The sequence below is a fragment of the Pteropus medius genome, unplaced genomic scaffold (genome assembly GCF_902729225.1).
Source record: "Pteropus medius unplaced genomic scaffold, Ma_sr-lr_union100, whole genome shotgun sequence".
Taxonomy (NCBI): domain Eukaryota; kingdom Metazoa; phylum Chordata; class Mammalia; order Chiroptera; family Pteropodidae; genus Pteropus; species Pteropus medius.
Genome location: NW_024354704.1, coordinates 1 through 22,695, shown reverse-complemented (window position 1 = coordinate 22,695; position 22,695 = coordinate 1). Strand labels below are relative to the sequence as shown.

Below are 22,695 nucleotides of genomic sequence, written 5' to 3'. Positions count from 1 at the left end.
TAAAATGTACAATAGAGTATTATTAACATAGTCACCATGCTGTGCATTACATCCTCAGGACATACTTATTTTATAACTTGAGATTTGTACCTTTTGACTCCCTTAACCCATCGCCTACTCCCCATACTCAGCTTCTGGCAAACTGTTCTTTGTATCTATGAGTTCAGTTTCCTTGTTGGTTGGTTTGTTTTAGATTCCACATATAAGTGAAATCACATAGTACTTATCTTTCTCTGATTTTTTCACTTCGCCTTATGCCATTGAGGTTCATCTGTGCTGTTGCAAATAGCAAGATTTCATTCTTTTTTATGGCTAAAATATTCCATTGTATGTATGTATGTGTCTATCATCTATCTATCTAGTTATATGTGTATAAAACATTTTCTTTATCCATTCTTCCATTGCTACACACATAGCTTGTTTCCATGCCTTGGCTATTGCAAATAATACAGCAGTGAATATGGGGTTGCATAAATCTTTTCAAGTTAGTTTTTGTTTCCTTCAGATAAATACCCAGAAATGAACTTGATGGGTCACATAGTGGTTCTATTTTTAATTTTTTTAGAAATTTTCATACTGTTTTTACTAGTGGCTACACCAATTTACATTCCCTACAACAGCATATAATGGTTTTCTTTTCTCCACATCTCCACCAACAGTTGTTATTTCTAGTCTTTTTTGGTAATGACCATTCTAACAAGTGTGAGGTGATATCTCATTGTGGTTTGATTTGTATTGCCATGGTGATTAGTTATGTTGAGCACCTTTCATATACTTCATGGCCATCTTGATGTCCTCTTTGGAGAAATGTCTCTATGCATGTTTTAAACGATTGTTTTCTTTTTGGTATTAAGTTGTATGAGTTCTCTACATACATTGGATATTAAAGCCTTACTAGATATATGATTGGCAGATATTTTCTCCCATTAGTTGATTGCCTGTTGACAGTTTTCTTTGCTGTGCAAAAAGCTTTTAGTTTGATGCAGTCTCACTTGTTTATTTTTGCTTTTATTGCCTATGCTTTTGATTTCAAATATGAAAAATCATTGCCAAGGCCGATGTCAAGGATTTATTGCCTATGCTTTCTTCTAAGTGTGTTATGGTTTCAGGTCTTACATTTAAGTCTTTACTCCATTTGAGTTAATTTTTGTGTACAGTATAAGATATCGGTCTAGTTTCATTGTTTTGCATGTGGCTGTCCAGTTTTCCCAACACCACTTACTGAAGAAACTGTCCTTTTTTATTGTATATCTTGGCTTCTTTTCTTCAATTAATTGACCATATTTGTGGGTTTGTTTCTGAGCTCTCTATTCTGTTCCATTGATCTATATTTCTGTATTTGTGCCAATACCATACTGTTTTGATTACTATAACTTTGTATTATAGCTTGAAATCAGGAATTGTGATGCCTCCAGCTTTGTTTTTCTTTCTCAAGATCACTTTGACTGTGTGAGGTCTTTTTTGGTTCCATACATATTTTAGGATTGTTTATTCTATTTCTCTTCACTCTGACTGGCCAGAACTCCTATGTCTCCCAATCTTATGATACCTATACATTTTCTTAATGGTGAGCAAGAAGATTACAAAATTAAAGCTAGAAAGACAGATAAAAATTACCCCAGATTTTTCTAGAATATCTTTAAATTTTTGGCATAGTAAAAATGTATGTTATCTATAAAAATATGTGGCTGGAGTCATGATACTAGTATAGTGTATAGTAGCTGAATTGTATCATAAGAGTACTAAATATATTTTAAATATGAGTTCTTGAATAGAGGTTGAACACTAGTTTTCAAAATTTTTTTGATAGTTATATTTGAGGTATAATGGATATTGAGATCAATAATTTGAGAAATGTAATGCCAATTTTTAGGAATTTCAATATTTTGAGGATTAATAAAGACTGAATATCAAAATCCCAGGAGTGTGGAAAAAATATAGAGCATATTTTCATGATGCTGAGTCTATTTTAATATGAACCAAACAATGTAATGTAAATGATTTCTTGGACAATGAAGTTAAAGGTTTACAATGTCTCTCAATGGTTTCCATAAACGTAAGACTTAACTAGGGTTAGACTAAATTTTTCTAGCAATCTATCTTGAATAATTAAAGAACTACACCAGTTTCATCCAGTCTTCCCCAGTCTCCTTGTGAATTATCTGCCATCAGAATCATGAAATTCAAAATTTAGCATGAATTGTTAGAATGCCTACAGTTCTGAAGGATTTTTTTATACCACAAACAACTTGTTTGCCAATTAGGTTGTGTTGTGTTTGTGGCCAGATTTTATTAATTCAATTACATTTTATGTAGTCTATAACATTGCTTCTTTCCAATTTATTACAGATTTTTGTCAGATGTGTGTGTCGACACTGAAAATGATTTATGTGGAAGGTGATGAAGGGGATACAATTGAGGGTTAGTTACATTAGAGTTCCCACGTCAAAAATATAGCTGAAGTCAACCTGGATGTGGTTGTACAACTGTCTTGGAAGAAAGGCTTATTTTTTTCTCTCTTGATACATTAGTTTCCCATTGCTGCTGAAACAAATTACCACAAACTTAGTGGCTTAAAACAACACAAATGTATTCTCTTACAGTTCTGAGGTCAGAGTCTAAAACCCATTGTTGGCAAGAATTCATTTCCTCTGGAGGCTTTAAGAGAGAAATTTGTTTTGCTTTTCTTCAGCTTCTAGAGGCTGCATGCATTCTTTGATCCTTGTCTTTTCCTTGTATTATTCCAACCTCTTGTTTCCATTGTCACATCTCTTACTACTGATTTGATTCTGTTTCTTTGTGATTACACTGGGCTAACTTGGATAATCCAGGATAATGACAGTTTAAGATCCATGACTTTATCACATCTTTTTGTCATGTAAGGTAATATTCACAGGTTCCAGGGATTAGGACATCTTTGGGGTGGAGGCATACTGCAAGTGAGTAGAGTGTTCAAGAGAGACAGAGTCATGCTCCACACGAAGGTCGAGCTTATTGTAGCAGGTGGGAAAAATTTACAGAGTTTGGAACAATTATTATTCTATTTCTGAATATTTTGTCTGATGAAATTTTTATTTTCAATAGCGACTAAACAGAACTTAATTGACCAATATGTTCTTTAGAGTCACAAAAAAAAATGTACTTTATTCACTGTTATGATATAAATATTTAGTATTTGATTCAAACAAACTTGAGTTTTGAGAAATGAGGTCAAGATTTATTCAATGTCTCATTTAATGGGCTGCTTAGGGGAGAGGGAAGGATAGGGCATGGGAGTGACCTGACACCAAGATTAAACTTTAAAAAGGTCATTATTTTTTTCCATTTAGAGAGGCTCAGTTCCCTAGGCCATGGTATAATTTTCCTGTTTGCTCATAGTGTGTTAGTTTTGATTCTTCTTCCTTTGATTGTACATTTAAGAAACTTTCAGCAATTTTATTGCTTTAGTCAGAGTGATCAACATAAACCCAGTCATCTGATAATTTAATTTCTAAATAATTAATCCCAATGAAATAGAACAGATTTTTCAAGTGTAAAATGAGTTGTAATTACAGAAGTTATGATGTAGATTTTTCTGCAAAGAGTTATGCAAGAAGCTGGAAAAATCATTTACAATGAATCACTAGTTGTGTGAAAATCAAAATTAATTATTATAATCAGATGAAAGCTCATATAATTTAGTAGAAAAACTTAGAAAGAGACAATGATCTCTGAACCTACATCATATTGATAAAAGTAATCTAATGCATCAACCTTAAGAAGCTTTTAGGGCAGAGCATATAATTAATATTTGATTGAAAAAACACCTGCAGCTCCAGATGGCCCAATATTTAATTGAGTTCCTGCATCTGTTACAAGTAATTGGTAGTGACTAGTGGCATTTTTAAGTCCATTCTCCTGGTATCACTGGGTTTTCCTTGGGAACATTCACAATTATTATATTTATATATTTAGTTCCATATACCAATTCATAGATAATGTAAAGTCATTCTTTTGTTTCTTCGAAATGTATTATATTTTCTTATTGAGAAATTGAATCTCAATAAAACTTCCTTGCCAGGAAGGAAAGGATTAAAACCTTAAAGATATAGCTTAGGGAGGTCTGATCTTTTTGATGATGCAAACTTGATTCTTCCATATTAGCAAACTCTCTTACTTCTTTGAAAACAATGTTATTCTTTTGACCAAGTCATTGAAAGCTTGTTTTACTTGTTTGTTTCTCAGGGTGTAAATAAAGGGGTTCAGCATAGGAGCGATAGAAGCTATGAGAACTGCCACAGCCTTATTAATAACCACTGATTCCTTTGATGAAGGTTTAACATAGATGAAAATACAGCTTCCATAGGTGATGGAAATGACAATCATGTGGGAAGAACAGGTAGAAAATGCCTTTTTTCTTTGCTGGGCAGAAGGGAATTGTAAAATAGTCTTGACGATGTATACATAGGATAGAAGTATACATACCAGGGTCATGATAAAGGTCAACACAGCACAGACTGTGATCACCTGCTCTATGAGCCATGTTTCTGAACATGAGATCTCTAGGAGGGGGATTATATCACAGTAAAAATGATCAATAACATTAGAGTCACAGAATTCCAGATTTAGACCCAGACTGAGTGGAGGAATTATGATTGACAAGCCAACTCCCCAGCACCAAAGGATAAGTCTTCTACAGACCCTGCGACTCATGATGGTCACGTAATGTAGGGGTTTGCAGATGGCCACATATCGGTCATAGGACATGGTGGCCAGAAGAATAAATTCCGTAGTACCAAAGAGGTCTATAAAAAATGTTTGAATGGCACAATAGTCATATGTGATTGTCTTGACACCCGTTGAGATATTGTACAAATATTTGGGAATACAAGCCGATGTAAATGAGATTTCTAAGAAGGAGAAATTTTGTAGGAAAAAGTACATGGCAGTTTTAAGGTGAGAATCTATGAAGGTGAGGGAGATGATTGTTAGGTTCCCAGTTACACTCAAGATATAGCTGAGAAATAAAAAGATGAAAATCGCAACTTTCAGTTGTGGGTTGTCCGTCAGTCCCAGCAGGGTAAACGTTGTGACTGTGTGGTTTCTCATCATAACTTCTGACTTCTACTCATCAAATCCTGACTTCTCTTCATTCTGGATTTATAATTTAGAGATATTTGATATGAGGTGAGTGTTATTAACATCACACAGCAAAAATTAATTGCTCAACAACCTATTCAAAGAGACTCGACATGCAAGTTTTTGAAATTTAGTTATAAATCTTATTATGTTTTATTATTAGGTTCCACAGTGGTATGTTTTCATAATTTCAAGGTTTATTTTTTAAAAAGTCAGATTACTTTATCTATACCACACTCGAACATAGTATGAATCATTTTCTCACTGCTTTTTATTCCCAATTTATGTTTTACTTTTATCAGCACACACTGGGTTGGAATTACTCGTGTAGTTACTTTTCGAAGCTAAATCCTAAAGCCAAATCTTTCTTAAAACTTTAATGTTTTTCTTTGTAGTTGGTCATTGAGAAAGTGCAAATATAACACAAATGTTTTGGGGCTTACTATTGTAGGCTTTCCATCTCCATTGCCTAAGATTTTGCGTTCTAGCATTATTTCATATTTTTAAACTTATGTTTTATTCTCTAAACAACTTTCTCCTTATTTATTTCTTACCATCTTTTTCTCATGAGTTTCTTTCTAATATTTTTAGTCATTTAGTCATTCTATTGTTGTGCAGAACATAGAGAGTATTTTGGTGAGAAATATGTTGTTCAGAATTTTAAGATAAGTTGGGTGTGACATTCACAGGATTTTATGACATCAAATCGTTTTTACCTTTTAAACTGTTTAGCTAAGATTTAAACATCTCAGTACCAATGTCCTTAAGTACAAAAAATCAGATTTGACTACAAGTCACATTCCCCAAGTACTGTGAGCTTTTGCTGTGGTTCAGTTTTATCATCTATAAAGTAGAAATAGTAATAGTATCTTTTTAAATGCTACTTTTAAATTTTTAAGTTTATATGTGTCTGAATACTAGAAAAGTACCTAGCTTATAATAACTAATAAATATATGCTCGCTATTTTCCTGTTGTTATTCACCATCAATTCATTCTTCACCATGTGGTAATCACACTTTTGCCACCACCATGATAATGAAACAGTATTTGCCAAAATTTACCAAAGAGTTCTTTTTTTGGTATAAAATAGTGGCAGGATTCTGCGTGGAATGTGTACTTTGACCACACACTATTCATAATGTTCTCCCATAATTTATCATAACATTACATTTTTTCTTCCCACATTTTTATTTCTACTTCCTGGGTGTTTCTCTTCTTTCTTGTCTCTATCATGTTTATATGCCTCAGTCTCTTCTTTTAGTTTCTTTACTTTAACAAGCACACTTGGTGGATATTTTCTTATACTCCTAATTGCTTAATCCCTCAAAATAATTGCTCTTAAGAATCTCAGGATACAGTCAAATACACCTCAAACATAAAAATATCCACACTTCTCTCCTGTTACTTTCCTTGAGTTTCTTACAATCAGACTAATAGATTTGGCTGCATATTAAACAATTCGCCTTACATAGATTATCTACCTGCAATAAATTTTTCTTTAATACTACTATCTTTTCCTTTACTCATCTGTTTCTCAAGTTCCAGTTCTATTTTAGATGCAAATACTTGGTCATTGGTTTTTAAGTTAAATGTTTATATTTTTTGGAACTTAAGGAAACTCTGATATAGGAGCTGGGTGTTATTCAGAGCAATTGTTATTTCTATTTTACTATTACTCTCTATATAACAATGTTCCATATACATTCATTACCTAAAAATGTTTTACTGGCAAAATTTTTAAGTCGAATTTTCATCCTGAAGCTATATTGGGATGTATCCAAAAACTGCTGGGATATTGAATTTACTTATTTAATTTGCTCTATTATGAGTCTACCATTTTGACTTAAAAAAAAAACTTTTTTAGAATTAAGTTTATTAGGGCAACATTGGTTAATACAATTATATAATTTTCAGGTGTACATTATAATTTGACATCTGTATATTCTATTGTGTGTTTACCACCCAAAGTCCAGTTTCCTTCAGCTCCCATTTACCTACTTTGCCTTCTTCCTACTCCCTATATTTGACCCCCTTAAACTGTCTACCTTCCCCCTTCTCCACCACCCGCTACCTTCTGGTAACCACTAGTCTGTAGTTCATGTCCATGAGTCTGTTTGTCCTGTTCATTTGTTGCTTTTAGATTTATATCTCACGTATAAGTGATATCATATGATTTCCAACTTTTTTTGTCTGTCATGATTATCTCGAGGTCCATCCATGTTGTTGCAAATGGCAGTATTTCATCTCTTCTTACGACTGAGTAATATTCCATTGTATATATGTACCACAGCTTTTGCTTTTTGACCCTTTTTGAAGTTTTTTTTTTCTGTCTAGTTTCGTCTCTTTTGGAAGAAGCACTACTCAGTTTACATCCATTACCTTTATTCCTGAAAAAGTGACAGTTGCCTTCCCCTCTCTGCTATATTGGCTAATCAGAGGAATAGTTGTATGTTCATTAATATTGCTTTGGCTTTCCCGAGGTATCTCTCAGTAGGGTATGAAAACCAGAAGCCAGGGACTTTGACCTTCTAAATTTCTGGCAATATGTTTTCTACAGATTTTTTTTCTCAACTTACGCAAACCAAATACTACCTCAGATTTTCAAACATTTAAAAAACTGAATCAGTGTTTCCCAAAAAAGAAATTCCTACAATTTGTGCTGGAGACTCCAATTTGTTTGTTATGAGAAATTTTTCACTATATTGCTTTATAATATTCCCTCCATATTGAGATAGGGTCAGTCTCCGCTCTGATCATATGTGTAAGTTTCAGAGTTGAATCTCAGGAATGAGAGTCACTATCACAGAAATGGAATATGGACTTGCTCCTGGTTTGCTTGAGAGCTAAGATGCTCCCATGGAATGTAGGTCTGCACCTCAAATTCATGCGGATCATCCTGAGATGCACCAAAAGTTCATTTCTGCAACCCTCCACCCTCCCTGTGCTTCTCTGTGGCAACTATGCAGCCCAACTCACTTTGAGTAGTATTCAGTCATAAAATTATTTTTTTTCTTCCAGTCATTAAAACCATGCTTCCGTGAGAACTCCTATATTACAATGCAGGTCTTGAGTAATGAATTTTTCTGGGTTAGTATTGACTGATTACTGTTTATATTATATATAAAAGATTTAAAATTTTTGTTTTCCAATGAGATGATGCAATGTTACTCAAGTTGTCAATCTATTTTTTCTGTTAGAGAGGCATTGTTTCTTTGTGTCCCTCAAGTTATACTACCTTTAGATGACTTCCTATTTATTCTTGCATAAAAACAATATCAGTGAATAAAAAAATACATTCTAAAAATAATATTTCATTGATATTCACATTAAAATTCACATCTCTCAGTTTTATACAGTTAGGGAAAATCTTACCAAACTTACCAAAAGAGAATATAACAGAAAAGAAAGAATCTATCATATCTATACTTCTAGCAGTTAGTCATAGCCTCCTTCGATGAGTTGTTTAACTGCATTTGCACAGTTACAAATTTGAAAATGAATGTCATGACAGTTCCTGCTCATTACCAACTGAATCCATACCCACGTTTACAGAAGCCTTGAATGACTTGAGTTTCTATCTTCAGTCAATTGTATAAACTTCTTCAAGATGGAAGTGCTGCCATAAGCCCAGGAAATATTTTATTTTACTCTATCATTAAAAAAAAAAAAAAAAAATCTAGTGAAGAGACACTTCCAGTAGCTTTAGAAGAGTGACGTTCTGAATTATTATCTTAGGGAGAGAATTTTCCATTTTCGAAGCCGTTTATTTGCCAAGTTTGCAACAAAGTTGTTTATTAACAAATGGGACCTTGGTGACCATGTTCAAAAATCACTAATGAATCATTTGTGTAATGAACTTGGGGGAAAAAAAGAACTTAACACAGTAACAGTGGGGACACAGCCTTTAGAGAAAAGCGAAAACATCACAATCACTTCAAAGAGACTGGTAGGAAAATAATAAGAGTCTAATAAAATAGCTAGTTGTGTTTCTTTTAATTAATCCTTATCATGTAAGGTATTCAAAAGATCATAGATCTACTTTTTCTCTTTTATAAATATTTATAAAATGAATAAATTACATATTTCTAAGACATTTGGTAAAATAAACAAAAATAGAAAAATATTGGGCAAAAAACAAGGAAAATACTTTTAAAAAAATAATGAATGTGAGTATTTTGAAACATATCTTTCCATACTTTTCCTCTTGTAAATATGCCCCTATATATCACATGTAATATTTACAAATGTATGAACATTAATTAAAAAACATATTGAGATGTATATCTGTCACATGCTATTTTGTACTTAGATATATGTGAATCTATTCTTAACCTGATAATTACTGACATGAATTATTTTAATTTTATTCAATTATAATCCATTGTATTAGTGTAGCATCAGAGTTTAAATCAAACTTTGTTTTTGTAAATTTATGCTCTTTACAATGTTTCACTGTTTTAAAAATGTAGTTCTATGGTTATCCAGCAGTTTATTTAGTCCCTTCTGAATTATTTTAAATTCTTTTTCATTTTTCACAATTATTAGAAGATCTACAAGAAGAATTTTTTGGAATGTTATCAGAATAATGACTAGAAGTAAAATTTTTCCAGAAATTGGATGTTTATTTTAAAATTATAATATACTAATAGTATTAGGTAAAGTAATTAAAATTTCCGTTCAAGTTAAGAATATCAGAGTGTCTTTGTATATAAATTCGTGTTATTAATTAGCATCTTTTTTTCTTTTATAGAGTATGAGGATTATTACCTCAATTTAACTAAGGTCTACTCTGGATCAAGGTTGGGTTTCAGATTTTTTAAGTATAATTTACATAGAATAAAACGTATTCATTTTAATTGTACAGTTTGACGAGTTTTGACAAATGTGTACACTTCTATAACCATAACCACAATGAAAAAAGATTTCTATATCCACCCAAAGTTTCTCCTTTATGTTCTTTCTTAGCATTCACCCTATCTTAAGTTCTTAGCAACCAGCCATCTACTTTCTGTCCTTATAGATTCAGTTTATAAAAAGTCAGTGTTTTCTAGAGTTTTATATGAGTTGAATAATAAGTATGTTTTTGAGCCTGGCATTTTTCACTTAGCATATACTTTTTGAAATTTAGCCTTCTTATTGCATATATAAATAACTCATTTTTAAAGTTAAAGCTTTATTTAAAAGAATGGATTTCATATAATTTACCTCCTTAAAGAACACCACTTGGTGGGTTTTAGTATATTCATAACATTTTGTTATTACCACCATTATTTAATTTTAGAACATTTTTACCTTCCTAAAAGAAAATCATTAACAGTCACTTCCATTCCCTCCTGCTTCCAATTGTTTGTGAACAATAAACAATATTCTGTCTCTATGGAATTATTAATTCTGGATTTTTCATATAAATGCAATAGGTCTTTTGTGGCTGGCTTCTTCCATTTAACATAGTGTTTCAAGGTTCATTCATGTTAAAGCATGTATCAGCTCTTCATTCCTTTTCTTACCAAATAATATTTCATTGTATTGATATATCACTCTTTGTTTATCCATTCATCCAATGATAGACATTTGGGTTGTTTCCACTTTGGGGCTATAATGAACAATGCTGCTATTAACATTCAGGTTCAAATCTTTGTGTGTACATGTATTTTCGATTCTCTTTGGTAAATACTAAAGAGTAGAATTGCTGAGTCATTTGGTTACTCTGTTTAATTTTTGAGAAACTACAAAATTGTTCCAAAGTGGCTGCACTATGTTATGAATATTCAGCAAAGATTGTTTCAACACAATGTTTGTCAGCACTTATTTTGTCTGTCTTTTTATTTTAGCCATTCTAGTGGGTATGAAGTGGCATCTCATTGTGGTTTTGATTTGCATTTCCTTAATGACTAAGGATGTTGAGTATTTTTTCAAGTGTATGTTAGCCATTTATATATCTTATTTGTATAAATGTCTATTCAAATTCTTTACCTATTTAAAAAGTCGTTTGTTTTTTAATTGTTCAAGTTTATATATATATGTATATATATATATATAAAACTTTTTACATATATAAAACTATATATATAAAGTCTTTTATGTATATAAGTCCCTTATCAGATATGTGATTTGTAAGCATTTCTCCCATTCTGTGAATTGTCTTTCCATTTTTTAGTGGTGTCCTTTGAAGCACAGAAGTTTTAAATTTTATGAAGCCAATTTATGCATTTATGGGTTGTTGTCATTTTTTTGTTTTTGTTTTTTGTTGTTTTTTGTCATTTGTACTTTTGGTATTATATCTAAGAAACCATTGCTTAATCCAAGGCTACAAATATATAATGTATTTTTCTAAGGGTTTTATACTTTTAGCATTTAAATTTAGGCCTTTGATCTAATTGAGTTAACTTTTGCATACATTTTGAGTTAGGAGTCCATCTTCAAAATTTTATATGTGGATATATAGTTGTCTCAGTACCATTTGTTGAAAAGCTATTCTTTCCTCATTGGATTATCTCTGTACTCTTGTTGAAAGCCAGTTGACCATAAATGTAAGGGTTTACTTCTGGATTCTCCAATTTGTTGGTCTAAATACCTATACTCATGGAAGATGATGTTTTGATTACTGTAGCTTTAATGTAAGATTTGAAATTAAGAAATGTGAGTCCTCTAATTTTTTATTTTCCAAGACTGTTTGGGTGGTGAACAAGCAATACAATATATATGATATATTATTGAATTGTGCACTTGAAACCTATATAATTTTATTAACCAATTTATCCTAAGAAATTTAATTAAAAAGAATAAAAATTAACTAAAAAAAATTGTCAATTTTATCCAGCATGTTTTTTGTTTTTAATGTATTTACCTAGGTTGTTAGAAACAAACTATTTCCCTCTCAGTTGATCCTTGCATTCTTATATCACACCCAAATTAATCCTATTCAATATTTTATCACAAAATTTTAATACTTATTTGATTTATATAGTATTTCATGCACATGAGAGTACAATAATCAGTAGTACTATGCTACCAGTGTCTGGGAGACTAACGAATGATTTTATTATATTACAAAATTTAGTGTCTGGGAGACTAATGAATGATTTTATTATATTACAAAATTTAATTATATGGGGTTATATTTATCTACAAATAAGTTAATGAGGAGTATACTTTTATTTGTTTTTTTTTTTTTTTTTTACTGAGACAAATCTCCTACAAGAAGTAGAGTAAATACCAAAGGAAAGAAATAAGTTGATTAAGGTGCAATATAAGCAAATCTAAAGAGCAGCAAGGTAAAGAAAATTATAAGCTTCAAGATCTAGCAGCCATTTCCCTTTCATTTTACTTTCATTTATAGACTGCTATTTTATTTTACTATTTTTGCTATATTATTTTACTTCCTTAAGAATGATGCAATTTTTTTATTGCATTGTTGAAGTCTTCCTTCACTGCCTATTTCTCAGTATATAAATAAATGGATTTAACATAGGTGAAATGGGAAAAATGAGTAGCAAAATTCTTTATTAATAGTCACCTCTTCCTTTGCTGTGGGATTCATGTAGATGAACATGCATATGCCATAGGTCATGGAAACTACAATCATATGAGAAGAACAAGTGGAAAAGGCCTTTTTCCTTTGCTGGGCAAAAGGAAATCCTAAAATTGTCTTGATAATGCAAGTATAGGATAAAACTACACAAATAAGAGTAAAAATGAGGGTCAGCACAGCACAGATTAAAACAGTTTGTTCTATGAACCATGTTTCTGAACACGTTATTTTCAGGAGGGGAGAAGCATCACAGAGAAAATGATCAATGACATTCAAATTACAGAATTTCAGATTCAGCCCCAGACTAAGTGTGTTTGTGTGGGTGGGGTGGGGGGGTTATGACCAACAATCCAACCAACCAACAACAAAAAATAAGTCTCCTGCAAACTTTGCTGCTCATGATGGTCGCATTTGCAGATGACCACATAGCGGTCGTAGGACATAGCAGCCAGCAGAAAAAATTCTGTTATTGCAAAGAGATCGGTAAAAAACACATGGATGACACAGGCATTATGAGTAATGACTTTGTCGCCTGTTGCTATGCTATACAAGTTATCTGGGAATACAGGCAGTCGTGAACGAGATCTCAAAGAAGGAGAAATTTTGTAAAAAATAGTACAAGGATGTTTTAAGGTGGGCATGACAATGGTCAGGTTTCCAGTTACACTCAGCATATAGGTGAGAAATAGAAAGATAAAAATCAGAACTTTCAGCTGAGGCTCATCTGTCAGTCCCAGCAGAATCAATGTTGTTACTGTATAGTTGTTCATCACTGATGACTTCTGTACGATCTGCATCTCCTATAATTTAGAGAGATTATTATATAGAGTACTTTATCTGTATAAAATCTATTTTAATCCATTCTATTACCTTTCAGTATACTTTAATTAGCTCTATTAATCTGAGCTATATTTTCATATTATATTTTAAATCAAACTATAGGTATGATAGATTCATCTACTAATGTAGTATGATTTCATGGGTAGCATAAATGTCAGTCAATTCCCACATATTCTCCTTATTCAAAGCTAAAAGAAATCACATTATTAAAGTTATGTTTTTGATTAACAATTTGGTTCTTTTCTAAATGCTAATATATGATATATAATTTGGAATCACTCTAAAGACTCTTGACCAAAATTTGGAGTCTCTGTTCTAGCTTTATAATTTATAATTTTTTTAAAAAGTGTATTTTCTTTTATGACAATGGAAAACCTACATGAGATCAAAATAAGCTTCCCTTCCTTAGCTTCCTTCCATATTTCTCTATCTATATGCAAGCTGTTATGCAGAATACAGTATTTTAATTATAATTTTTCTTTTTATATTTATGAAATGCTTTGATAAATTAACTTTAAAATTGCACACATGATTTTTTTGTTATCGTTTTGCTCATTTTGATTCTTTGGACCTATTAGTTCCTCTTCACTTCTGACTGCAGCAATCATTCTCCACTACTTCTGAATTTCTTCCAATGTATATGCTGACTATGTCCCAGAATTCCCTGAGAGGGTTCTAGTTTGCAGGCAAACCATGAGCCTACATTTTCTCACTGTTTTCTTCACAATTTGTACAACTTTATATAACATCTATCACTTAATGAATACTAAATTTCTGTTTCTTGTAGTGGATTGCTCCTGACTTACATATTGAATTGACTACCAAACATATCTGCTTATACATTGACCCTACTACCAAACATATCTCCTTGCACAAATCACATGCATGTCCATTTCAATGTGCCTAAAACAGAAGTCCTGATCTTCCACATAGAATGCCACCCTCCCCTCTTTTCCTGTGTGCTTACAGGTTCTATCTATTAGCCATGCACTCTGTGCCAGGTATTGTCATAAGCACTTCTCTTGCACACTTTCTTCCACATTCCCTAACTCAACTGAGTAAACCTCATCATTGATTTTCAGTTGAAGCACCGCTTCCCTTAAAAAGTTTTCTGCATTCTGATGATTTAGCTTACACACCCACTCATGTGCTCTCAAAACAAATAAAACTTGCCACGGTGTTAGTGTTTAGCAGAGAATATGTTTGTGCAAGTCATATTTTTCTCACTGTGATGGCAATGACAACTAATATATCTCTACATATATTGTCAATGCCTAAAAATATTTTCTGAATGAATTTACATATCCTAAATTTACCAAACATACACAGGCAAACTATTTCTTCATATTTGGACTTTGGTTCATATTGCTCTGATACTGAATATGCTTTTAAATTTTTCTATATCTCTGACTCTTTACTAAAAAATGTTCTAGGTTTTTTTGCTTTTTCTTTTAAGTAATACCTGTATTTATTAATTAAGTCACATTGCGAGGTGACCTTTTCAACTTTGACAAAGTTACAACTGCCTTCTCTTCTTTCCATGATTTTTCGACAAAGCAATTGTATTGGTATTATTTCCATTCTAACTATCATCCATTAATGCAATGTTATATCCAGAGATCTTGAGTTTTTCATGCTCAGTTTATGTCAGAAGCTGCTTTACAGTAATTTTTTTCAGGCATCAAGAGTTAATTACTATAGTGAGGCTTAAATTTTTCTAATTTTCATGTTTCAAAATTTGTAATCCTGCATTAACAGAAAAAAATCCATTTGATACCACAATTTGTTTGTAAGCAGTTTATCTTCATTGTTTTAACTGTATTTTATTCACTGGGGTAGGAGACAAGTCGCACCTTATGATTAGTCCCATCCATACTGTTAAATTCACAGGGTGGCCATCACCAAACTGGAGAAGTGTGGAGCTAGGCTCATGGTTTGCCTGAAAACTAGAACCCTCTCAGGGAATTCTGGGACATAGTCAGCATATGTATTAGATGAAATTCAGAAGTAGTGGAGAATGATTGCTGCAGTCTATCTACTTTTCTGTCACCCTTTCTCCTTGTCTCTTAGACTACATATGCATCACTATGTAACTTTACTCAGCTCAACATCCTATAGGCATTACTCAATGCTCAAAAAAAATTTTTCTTATAAGATATGGCAAGGTTCAATAAGATGTAAGAAATAAGCCAGGATTCAATAACCTAATTGATAGTGACATGTAATCAACTGACTTCTGTTTATTTCTCAATAGATATTTGAGGAGGTAGAGATTTCTGAGTGATGTTACTGCCAGTCTTTTGGAGTGATGGAAGGAGGAATTCACACACACACACACACACACACACACACACACACAGTGTTTTATTTTACAATTTGAGTTTATGTCATTTCTGGATATTTCTTATATTAAAATTATCATTTATACATCCACCTATTTATCGTTAAGACACATTTTTGAAGGTTTATAAAATATGTTATAAATAATATATCTGACTTTAATACAGGCAGATGCAATCTTTTTTTCTCAGAGAAAAGCATGGTCCAAGTTTCACAAAGGAAAATACTACTAATGTTGCAAAATTAGGTATACTTACTTTTCTGTTGGTCAATCATAACTTCCTTAAGTTATTTAAAAATAATAATTCTTAAAGACATTTATTTGAAAATAATAGGTTTGATGAGGATTTTCATGTGACCTCGTCATTTTGCTTGTGCATTCATGTTCGCACTCACAGGTTCTCTGAACATGTAGAAAGCTCTCTGAGATTGCTGCCTCCAACAGATTGGTTTGATATTATCATGAAAGGTTTAAGAAATATTTTTTTGTATATTTTAACATTTAAAGAGGGAGGGGACATCCTACTGGCAGTGGAATGCCAGAAATTCTCTTCCATTTTGAGAGTTGGTATTTCAGTATCTCTGGACAGAGACAAAGATTTTAACAATACCAACCTTGATTTTTTTGTTGTTGTTGTTATTAGTTTCTTTACTTGCAAATGAACGAATAAACAAAAGGTCCTTGGTGATTTACACTCAAACGTCACTAATGAATCTTTGGAATATTTTATTTGGCACAGCAAAATCACAAAAGCTGCTTTGGCTCCAGGGTCCATGGGGACAAGAGAACAACAAGTATCAGGTTATTTAGTTCATTTAGTTATTTTTCTCAACAGCTTTATTGAAGGAAAATCAACATACAACAAGTTGCACATATTTAAAGTGTACAATTTGATAAGTTTGGACACTCTTGTGGAAACATTAACACAATCAAAGAGTGAACACATCCATCATCCTCAAAAGCATTTGAGCATCTTTGTAATCCCTTGTGTCCTCTTCTTTCTACACTCCTTCATTTCTGAGGCAACAACTGAGAAGTTGCCTATCAATTTAAATTAATTTTTCTTATACTGTTTTAATACAATAATGCAAGATTGTTTCCCCTTCATCAGGTTCTTTCACCAAGCATGAATTTAATCTTATGCATGTCAGTAGTTCAATCCTTTATACTTCTCAATAGTAGTCCAGTGTTAGTGGACCCTTTCAGTTTGAAAATTACAAATAAAGTTGCTATGAACAATCATACACTAAATTTGGTTGATTGGTTTATAGGTTAGGTGCATGTGTAACTTGTAAAGAGTCTGTCAAATTGTTTTCTAACATGCCTTTAGCATTTTACATTTCAATTATCAGCATATGAGAGTTCCAGTTACTCTACATCAATGCCAGTCCCATAGCATGATGTCTTGAATTTTAGCCATTCCAGTGGGTGTGTAGTGGATCTCATTGTTGTTTTAATTTAAAATTCCCTAATGACATATGATGCCGTACATTTTTTCACATGCTTATTTGACATTTGCATATCTTCTCGTGTGTGGTATCTGTGTAGATATTTTTCCCATTTTTTAATTAGGTTGTTGTCCTATGATTGAGTTGTAAGAGTTCATTATGTATTCTGGATCCAAGTCTTTTGTCAGATATATGATTATTTTATATTTTCTCCCATCATGTGGATTTTTCATTTTCTGCATGGTGTTTTAGAGAAAAAAAATTAATTTAAATGAAATCCAACTGACTTAAGTGTATGTTTAACTACTTGTGCTTTTGGTGTCATATCTAGGAAACCATTGTCTAATGTAAGGGGACCAAGATTTAATCATATCTTTTCTTCCAACAGTTTCAGAGCTTTTAAGTTCTATGATTTATTTTGAGTAAATTTTTGGATATGGCATGGGAAAGATGACTAAATTAATTCTTTTGCATATGGACATCTAGTTTTACAGCACCATTTGTTGAAAGGCTACTGTTTCCTAGTGAATCGTGTTGGCATCTTTCTTATAAATCAGTTGACTATTATAGTGAGTTGAGTAATATCACTGAAAAAGATATGTCCAAGTACTCACCTGTAGAAACTGCATTTGTGACCTTTTTGGAGAAGGTCTTTGCAGATGTAATTAAGCTAAGAATTTTAGGAGGCCTGAAATCCAATGACTGGTGACCTCATAAGAAGAGAATAATAAAGAGACATAGGAAAGAAAGTCATGCGAAGCTGAAGGCAGATATCAGAATCATGCTGCCACAAGTCAAAGAATTCTAGGGGCCACCAGAATCTGAAAGAGGTATGGAAGAATTCTCCCCTATTTTTCCTCGGGACAGTCTTCCTGTGGGGATGATTTTTAGTTATTAAACAATATTTTAAAACCAGTTGATTTGTGTATAAAGATACATTATGAGCAGAGCAACTAATGAGCGGGGTCACTCAAGGATTTAACACAAAAGTATACAGGAAAGATCCAATGGTGAGGATTCCTGTAGGACATGCCTGGGTGACATTTCACTTATTTATACTGCTTAGAGAACAATCACTACTTGTTTATTCCTGAATCCACAGCTTTTTCTTAACTTTTATATAATTTTACATTATTGTAGGAAAAAATGGAAACAAAGGGGAGTCAGGATTTCCCGGGAGAGGGGAATAAGCCATAAAACATTCTTTCCTACAAATTAAAGGTTGGACAGAAGGGAAAACATTTGTCAACACATGACCTTTCAGAGTCACTTTTCTTTGTGCAGTGGGCCTTTGAAAGCTTAAAATAATCTGAATATACATTTTAAATGTTGACTGTCTAATATATCAATCAAAAGAGAGATTATCGCAGTGAATTAAAAAACAAAAGCCCTGTGAGAAATTTTAAAGAGTTTTTGTTTCATCCTTTCTTTCTTCTCCTTTTGGTATTCCTGTACAGTCTACAAGAAACCAACTTTATATACAGTCTCGAATAGATAAAAGTAAAGGGATGGAGAAAGATATAGTAACGCTAATTTTAAAAAGCTGGAGTGGCTATATCAGTTTCTGTGCTATTATTATTTGCTTCCACGTGCTCACTTCGGTTTTAGTTTGTTCTTTTTCAGATTCCTGAAAGTGGAAGGTTAGGTTAACGATTTGAGATCTTATTTCTTTAATATAGTGTCTACTGCTATACATTTCACTGTAAGCACTGCTTGAGCTGCATTCTGTATGTTTTGATGTGTTGTGTTTTTGCTTTCATTCTTCTCAAAATATTTTCTCATTTCTCATGTGATTTATTCTTTAATCCATTGACAATCTAGGCATGTGTTCTTTACTTTCCATATAATTGTAAATTTCCCAAATTTTCTTCATTTATCGATTTGTAATTTTATTACATTGTGGTTGGAGAACACAATTTGTGTGATTTAAATCCTTTTTAATATAATGATTCTTGTTATATGGCCTAGTATATGATCTGCCCTAGAGAACTTCCATGTGTGTTTGAGAAGAATGTGTATCTTGATGTTATTTGATGGAGTGTTCGATAGATGTCTGTTAGGTCTGATTGATTTACAGTGTTGCTCATGCCTCCTATTATTTACTTGATAATCTGTCTAGTTATTCTATCCATTAATGAAAGTGAATTATTGAAGTTTCCCACAATTATTTTTGAATTATCTATTTTGTCCTTTTTTGTCAGTTTTCGTTTAATGGATATGGGGGCTCTCTTGCTAGTTGAAAAATGTTTATAACTAATATGTCTTTCTGAAAGAGTTTTATCATTATACGATTTCCCTCTTTGCTTCTAGTAACAATTTTTGTCATACAGTCTCTTTTGTCTGATACTGATATAGCCACTCCAGATCTTTTTTCACTGATGTATAGAGTTTTTGATCCTTTTATTTAAAACCTACTTGGGTTTTGAAAGAATAGTTTGTGAATTGTAGACATTCTGTCAATCTCTGCTTTTTGATTAGGAAGTTTATTCCGTTTATATTTAATATAATTACTGATGAGGTAGGCTGTATGTCTACCATTTTACTGTTATGTGTATGTGTGTCTAATGTCTTTTTTGTTCCTTTATTCCTTCATTACTGCCTTTTTTAAATCAAATCAATATTTTTCTAGTATCCCTTTTAATTTTCTCGTTACTTCTTCAACCGTATGTTTTTGAGTTATATTCTTAGTTGTCTTGAAGATTATAATGAACATTTTAACTTTAACAATCTAAATGTAAAGTTCTAAATATCTAATCTAAAGTTCTGAATAAACCAAATTAATTTCAATAGCATGTAGAACTGCTCCAATACAGCTCTGCTCCCTCCTCCTGCCTTGGTATCGTTATTGTTATACAAATTACATCTTTATGCATTATAAACTCAGCAACACAATTTTATTGTTTGTTTATTCAGGTGTCTTAAATCAGATAGCAGAAAAAAATTACAAACATAATTGATATTGTTCTTTATATTTCCCTATGTATTTACCATTATTGGTGCCCTTTATTTATTTGGGTGACTTTAAGTTATTGTCTAGTGTCCTTTCATTTCAACCCGAAGGTCTCCCTTTAGTGTTTCTTGCAGGGCAGGTCCTTTAGCTACAAATTTTCTGGGTTTGTTTATCTGGGAACATTTTTCTAAGGAAAGATTTGTTGGCAATCCTTAGTTCTCCTTTGTCTGAGAATGTCTTTATAGTAACCCAGAGTGTAGTTACAGAACAATGTCTTCTGCTAATTTGGGGAAATTTTCAGCCATTATTTCTTCAAGTACTCTTTCAGTTCTGCACTCATTTTCCTCTCTTAGGAATCTGATTATAGGGACGTTAGCTGTTTTGTTAGTATCCCAAAGGTCCTTGAGACTCTCTTCATTTATTTTTCTTTCTTTCTACTTATTAGATTGAGTAAGTTAGATTAGTCTGTCCTCAAGACCATTGATTCTCTCCTCTGTCAATTCCACTCCAGTATCTAGCCCATCGAACAAGTTTTTTAACTATAGTTTCTATTCGATTCTTTTTTTTTTACACTCTATTTCTTTGCTGAGGTTTTTTATTTTTTGTGTTTCGTTTCCACAGAATATGTTTTTGCTTCTTGAGGCATTTTTAAAATGGCTTTTTATTTTTACTTATTTATGCAATGCCATATGATTTCACTTACATGTGGAACCTAAAGAACAAAACAAACAAACAAAACAGAAATAAACTCATATATACAGAGAACATCCTAATGGTCGCCAGATGGGAGAGGAGTTTTGTAGGGGGGATTCGGTAAGAAAGGGGAAGAGGTTAAGAAATACAAATTTGCGGTTACAAATAGTCATGAGGATATAAAGTATAACATAAGGAATACAGTCAATAATATTATAATAACTATGTACGGTGTCAGATGGTACTAGATTTATTGGGTGATCACTTCATAAAGCTACATAAAAATCTAATCAGTACGTTGTACACCTGAAACAAATACGATGTTGTATGCCAATTGTCAATGAAAAAGAAAATTTTTTTTAAAATACATTAACTACTATAAAAAACCATAAAGACAAATGCCATATGATGGCTTTTTAAAAATCATTGTCAAGTAAATCCACAACCGATTTATCTTGGTGCAAGTATTTGCTGCCTCTTCACATTTGCGTTGTGATTTTCCTGTTTGCCAGTATGACAACTGATTTCTTAAAAATCATATTCTGAACGTATAGGATATTTTATACAAGACTCTGGGTCTATTTTATTATTATTTTTTTAAAGTGGGAAGTATCCCTTTAAGATGTAACATGAGGGCTGGGCGGATGTTCATAGTCAGCTTCATATTTAGCCCTGACAACTTTAGCCTGGTAAAATCGGTGCACTAGCTCACATTGCTTTATTGTAGACGAGTGGAGCAGAATTTCAGATCCCTTCTCAGGCCCAGTGACACCTTCCTAATGAAAGAGGGACAGTGAATCACGGTCTCTTTGCCCCTGAGTAAGGTTTATGGTCGCCTCCCTGCTGGGCCTCACTGCCACCAGGGAAGGGTATGGGGAGGGATAGTTCATACCACTTTGTTACTGTAGGAAGTAGGGGAAATCAGCTCCTGGTAGGGCCCTGCTGATAAGAGGAGAAAGAAGGAAGGGGTGTAGAAAGTGCCACTAAGACCACTTCCCACTATCTCTTTCCATCTCTTTGATGCTAAGTGGGTATAGGTTCTGTTTAATGTAGGTTCAGTTTCCAATTGGGCCTTGCTGACTTCAGTAGTGGGGAGAAAGTGGAGTGTTTACGAGCTCCAAATTGCACAGCCTTATTCAGTCTCTTTCATACTAGACAAGGGCGGTGGCTCAACTCCGTGAGGTCCTGCTAACATGTCGGTGTTGAGGGAGAGATAAGTAAAGTCTAGTGGTGACTAGCCCCTCCTTGTACCACTTGTAAAGTCTCACTGCTGCTAAGTGTGGGCGGAGATTGATCTTGCAACTGGACACTACAGAAACTACTCTGGTAGGGGAATTGGAGCACCGTCTGATTTGCCAGGCAGAGGATGAGAGATTAGCTTCCTGTTGGCCTTGCCACAATCACCTGATGGGAGAATTGAAGCTTACCACTTGCTGCCACAGGGTTGGAGTGGGATAGGGCAGAAGATTAACTTGCACAGCCTTGTTCGGTCTCCTTCATGCTAGATGTGGGTAGAGGCTATCCACCTGGCCCATCTGAAACCAAGGGTGTATATGAGGGGATTTGTTGGTCTTTTCCTGGAGCAGGGTGAATATTGTTAAAAAGGGTTTCTGCTGTTAGCCCACCTTCTTCTCAGTCCTTTGGCTGGGTGGATCAGGCTTTCCTTGGAACCTTAAAAAGCAAACTGTGCTTGCTGGAGGTACTGGATTGGAGCTTCTGTAGTACCCTGTGTGGGACATAGGGAGGCAATAATAAACTGAGAGTACTCACTGC

General features: G+C 33.0%; 1 protein-coding gene and 1 pseudogene across 1 annotated transcript; both read right to left on the bottom strand.

Annotated features, from left to right (window-relative positions):
- Positions 1–4,152: 4,152 nt before the first annotated feature.
- LOC120596752 (olfactory receptor 6C2-like) lies at positions 4,153–5,096 on the bottom strand. Its single transcript, XM_039855214.1, has one exon. The coding sequence runs from the start codon at positions 5,089–5,091 to the stop codon at positions 4,153–4,155; it is 939 nt and encodes a 312-aa protein (XP_039711148.1). The 5' UTR covers positions 5,092–5,096.
- Positions 5,097–12,502: 7,406 nt separating this feature from the next.
- LOC120596759 (olfactory receptor 6C68-like) lies at positions 12,503–13,420 on the bottom strand (annotated as a pseudogene).
- Between the last annotated feature and the right edge of the window lie 9,275 nt (positions 13,421–22,695).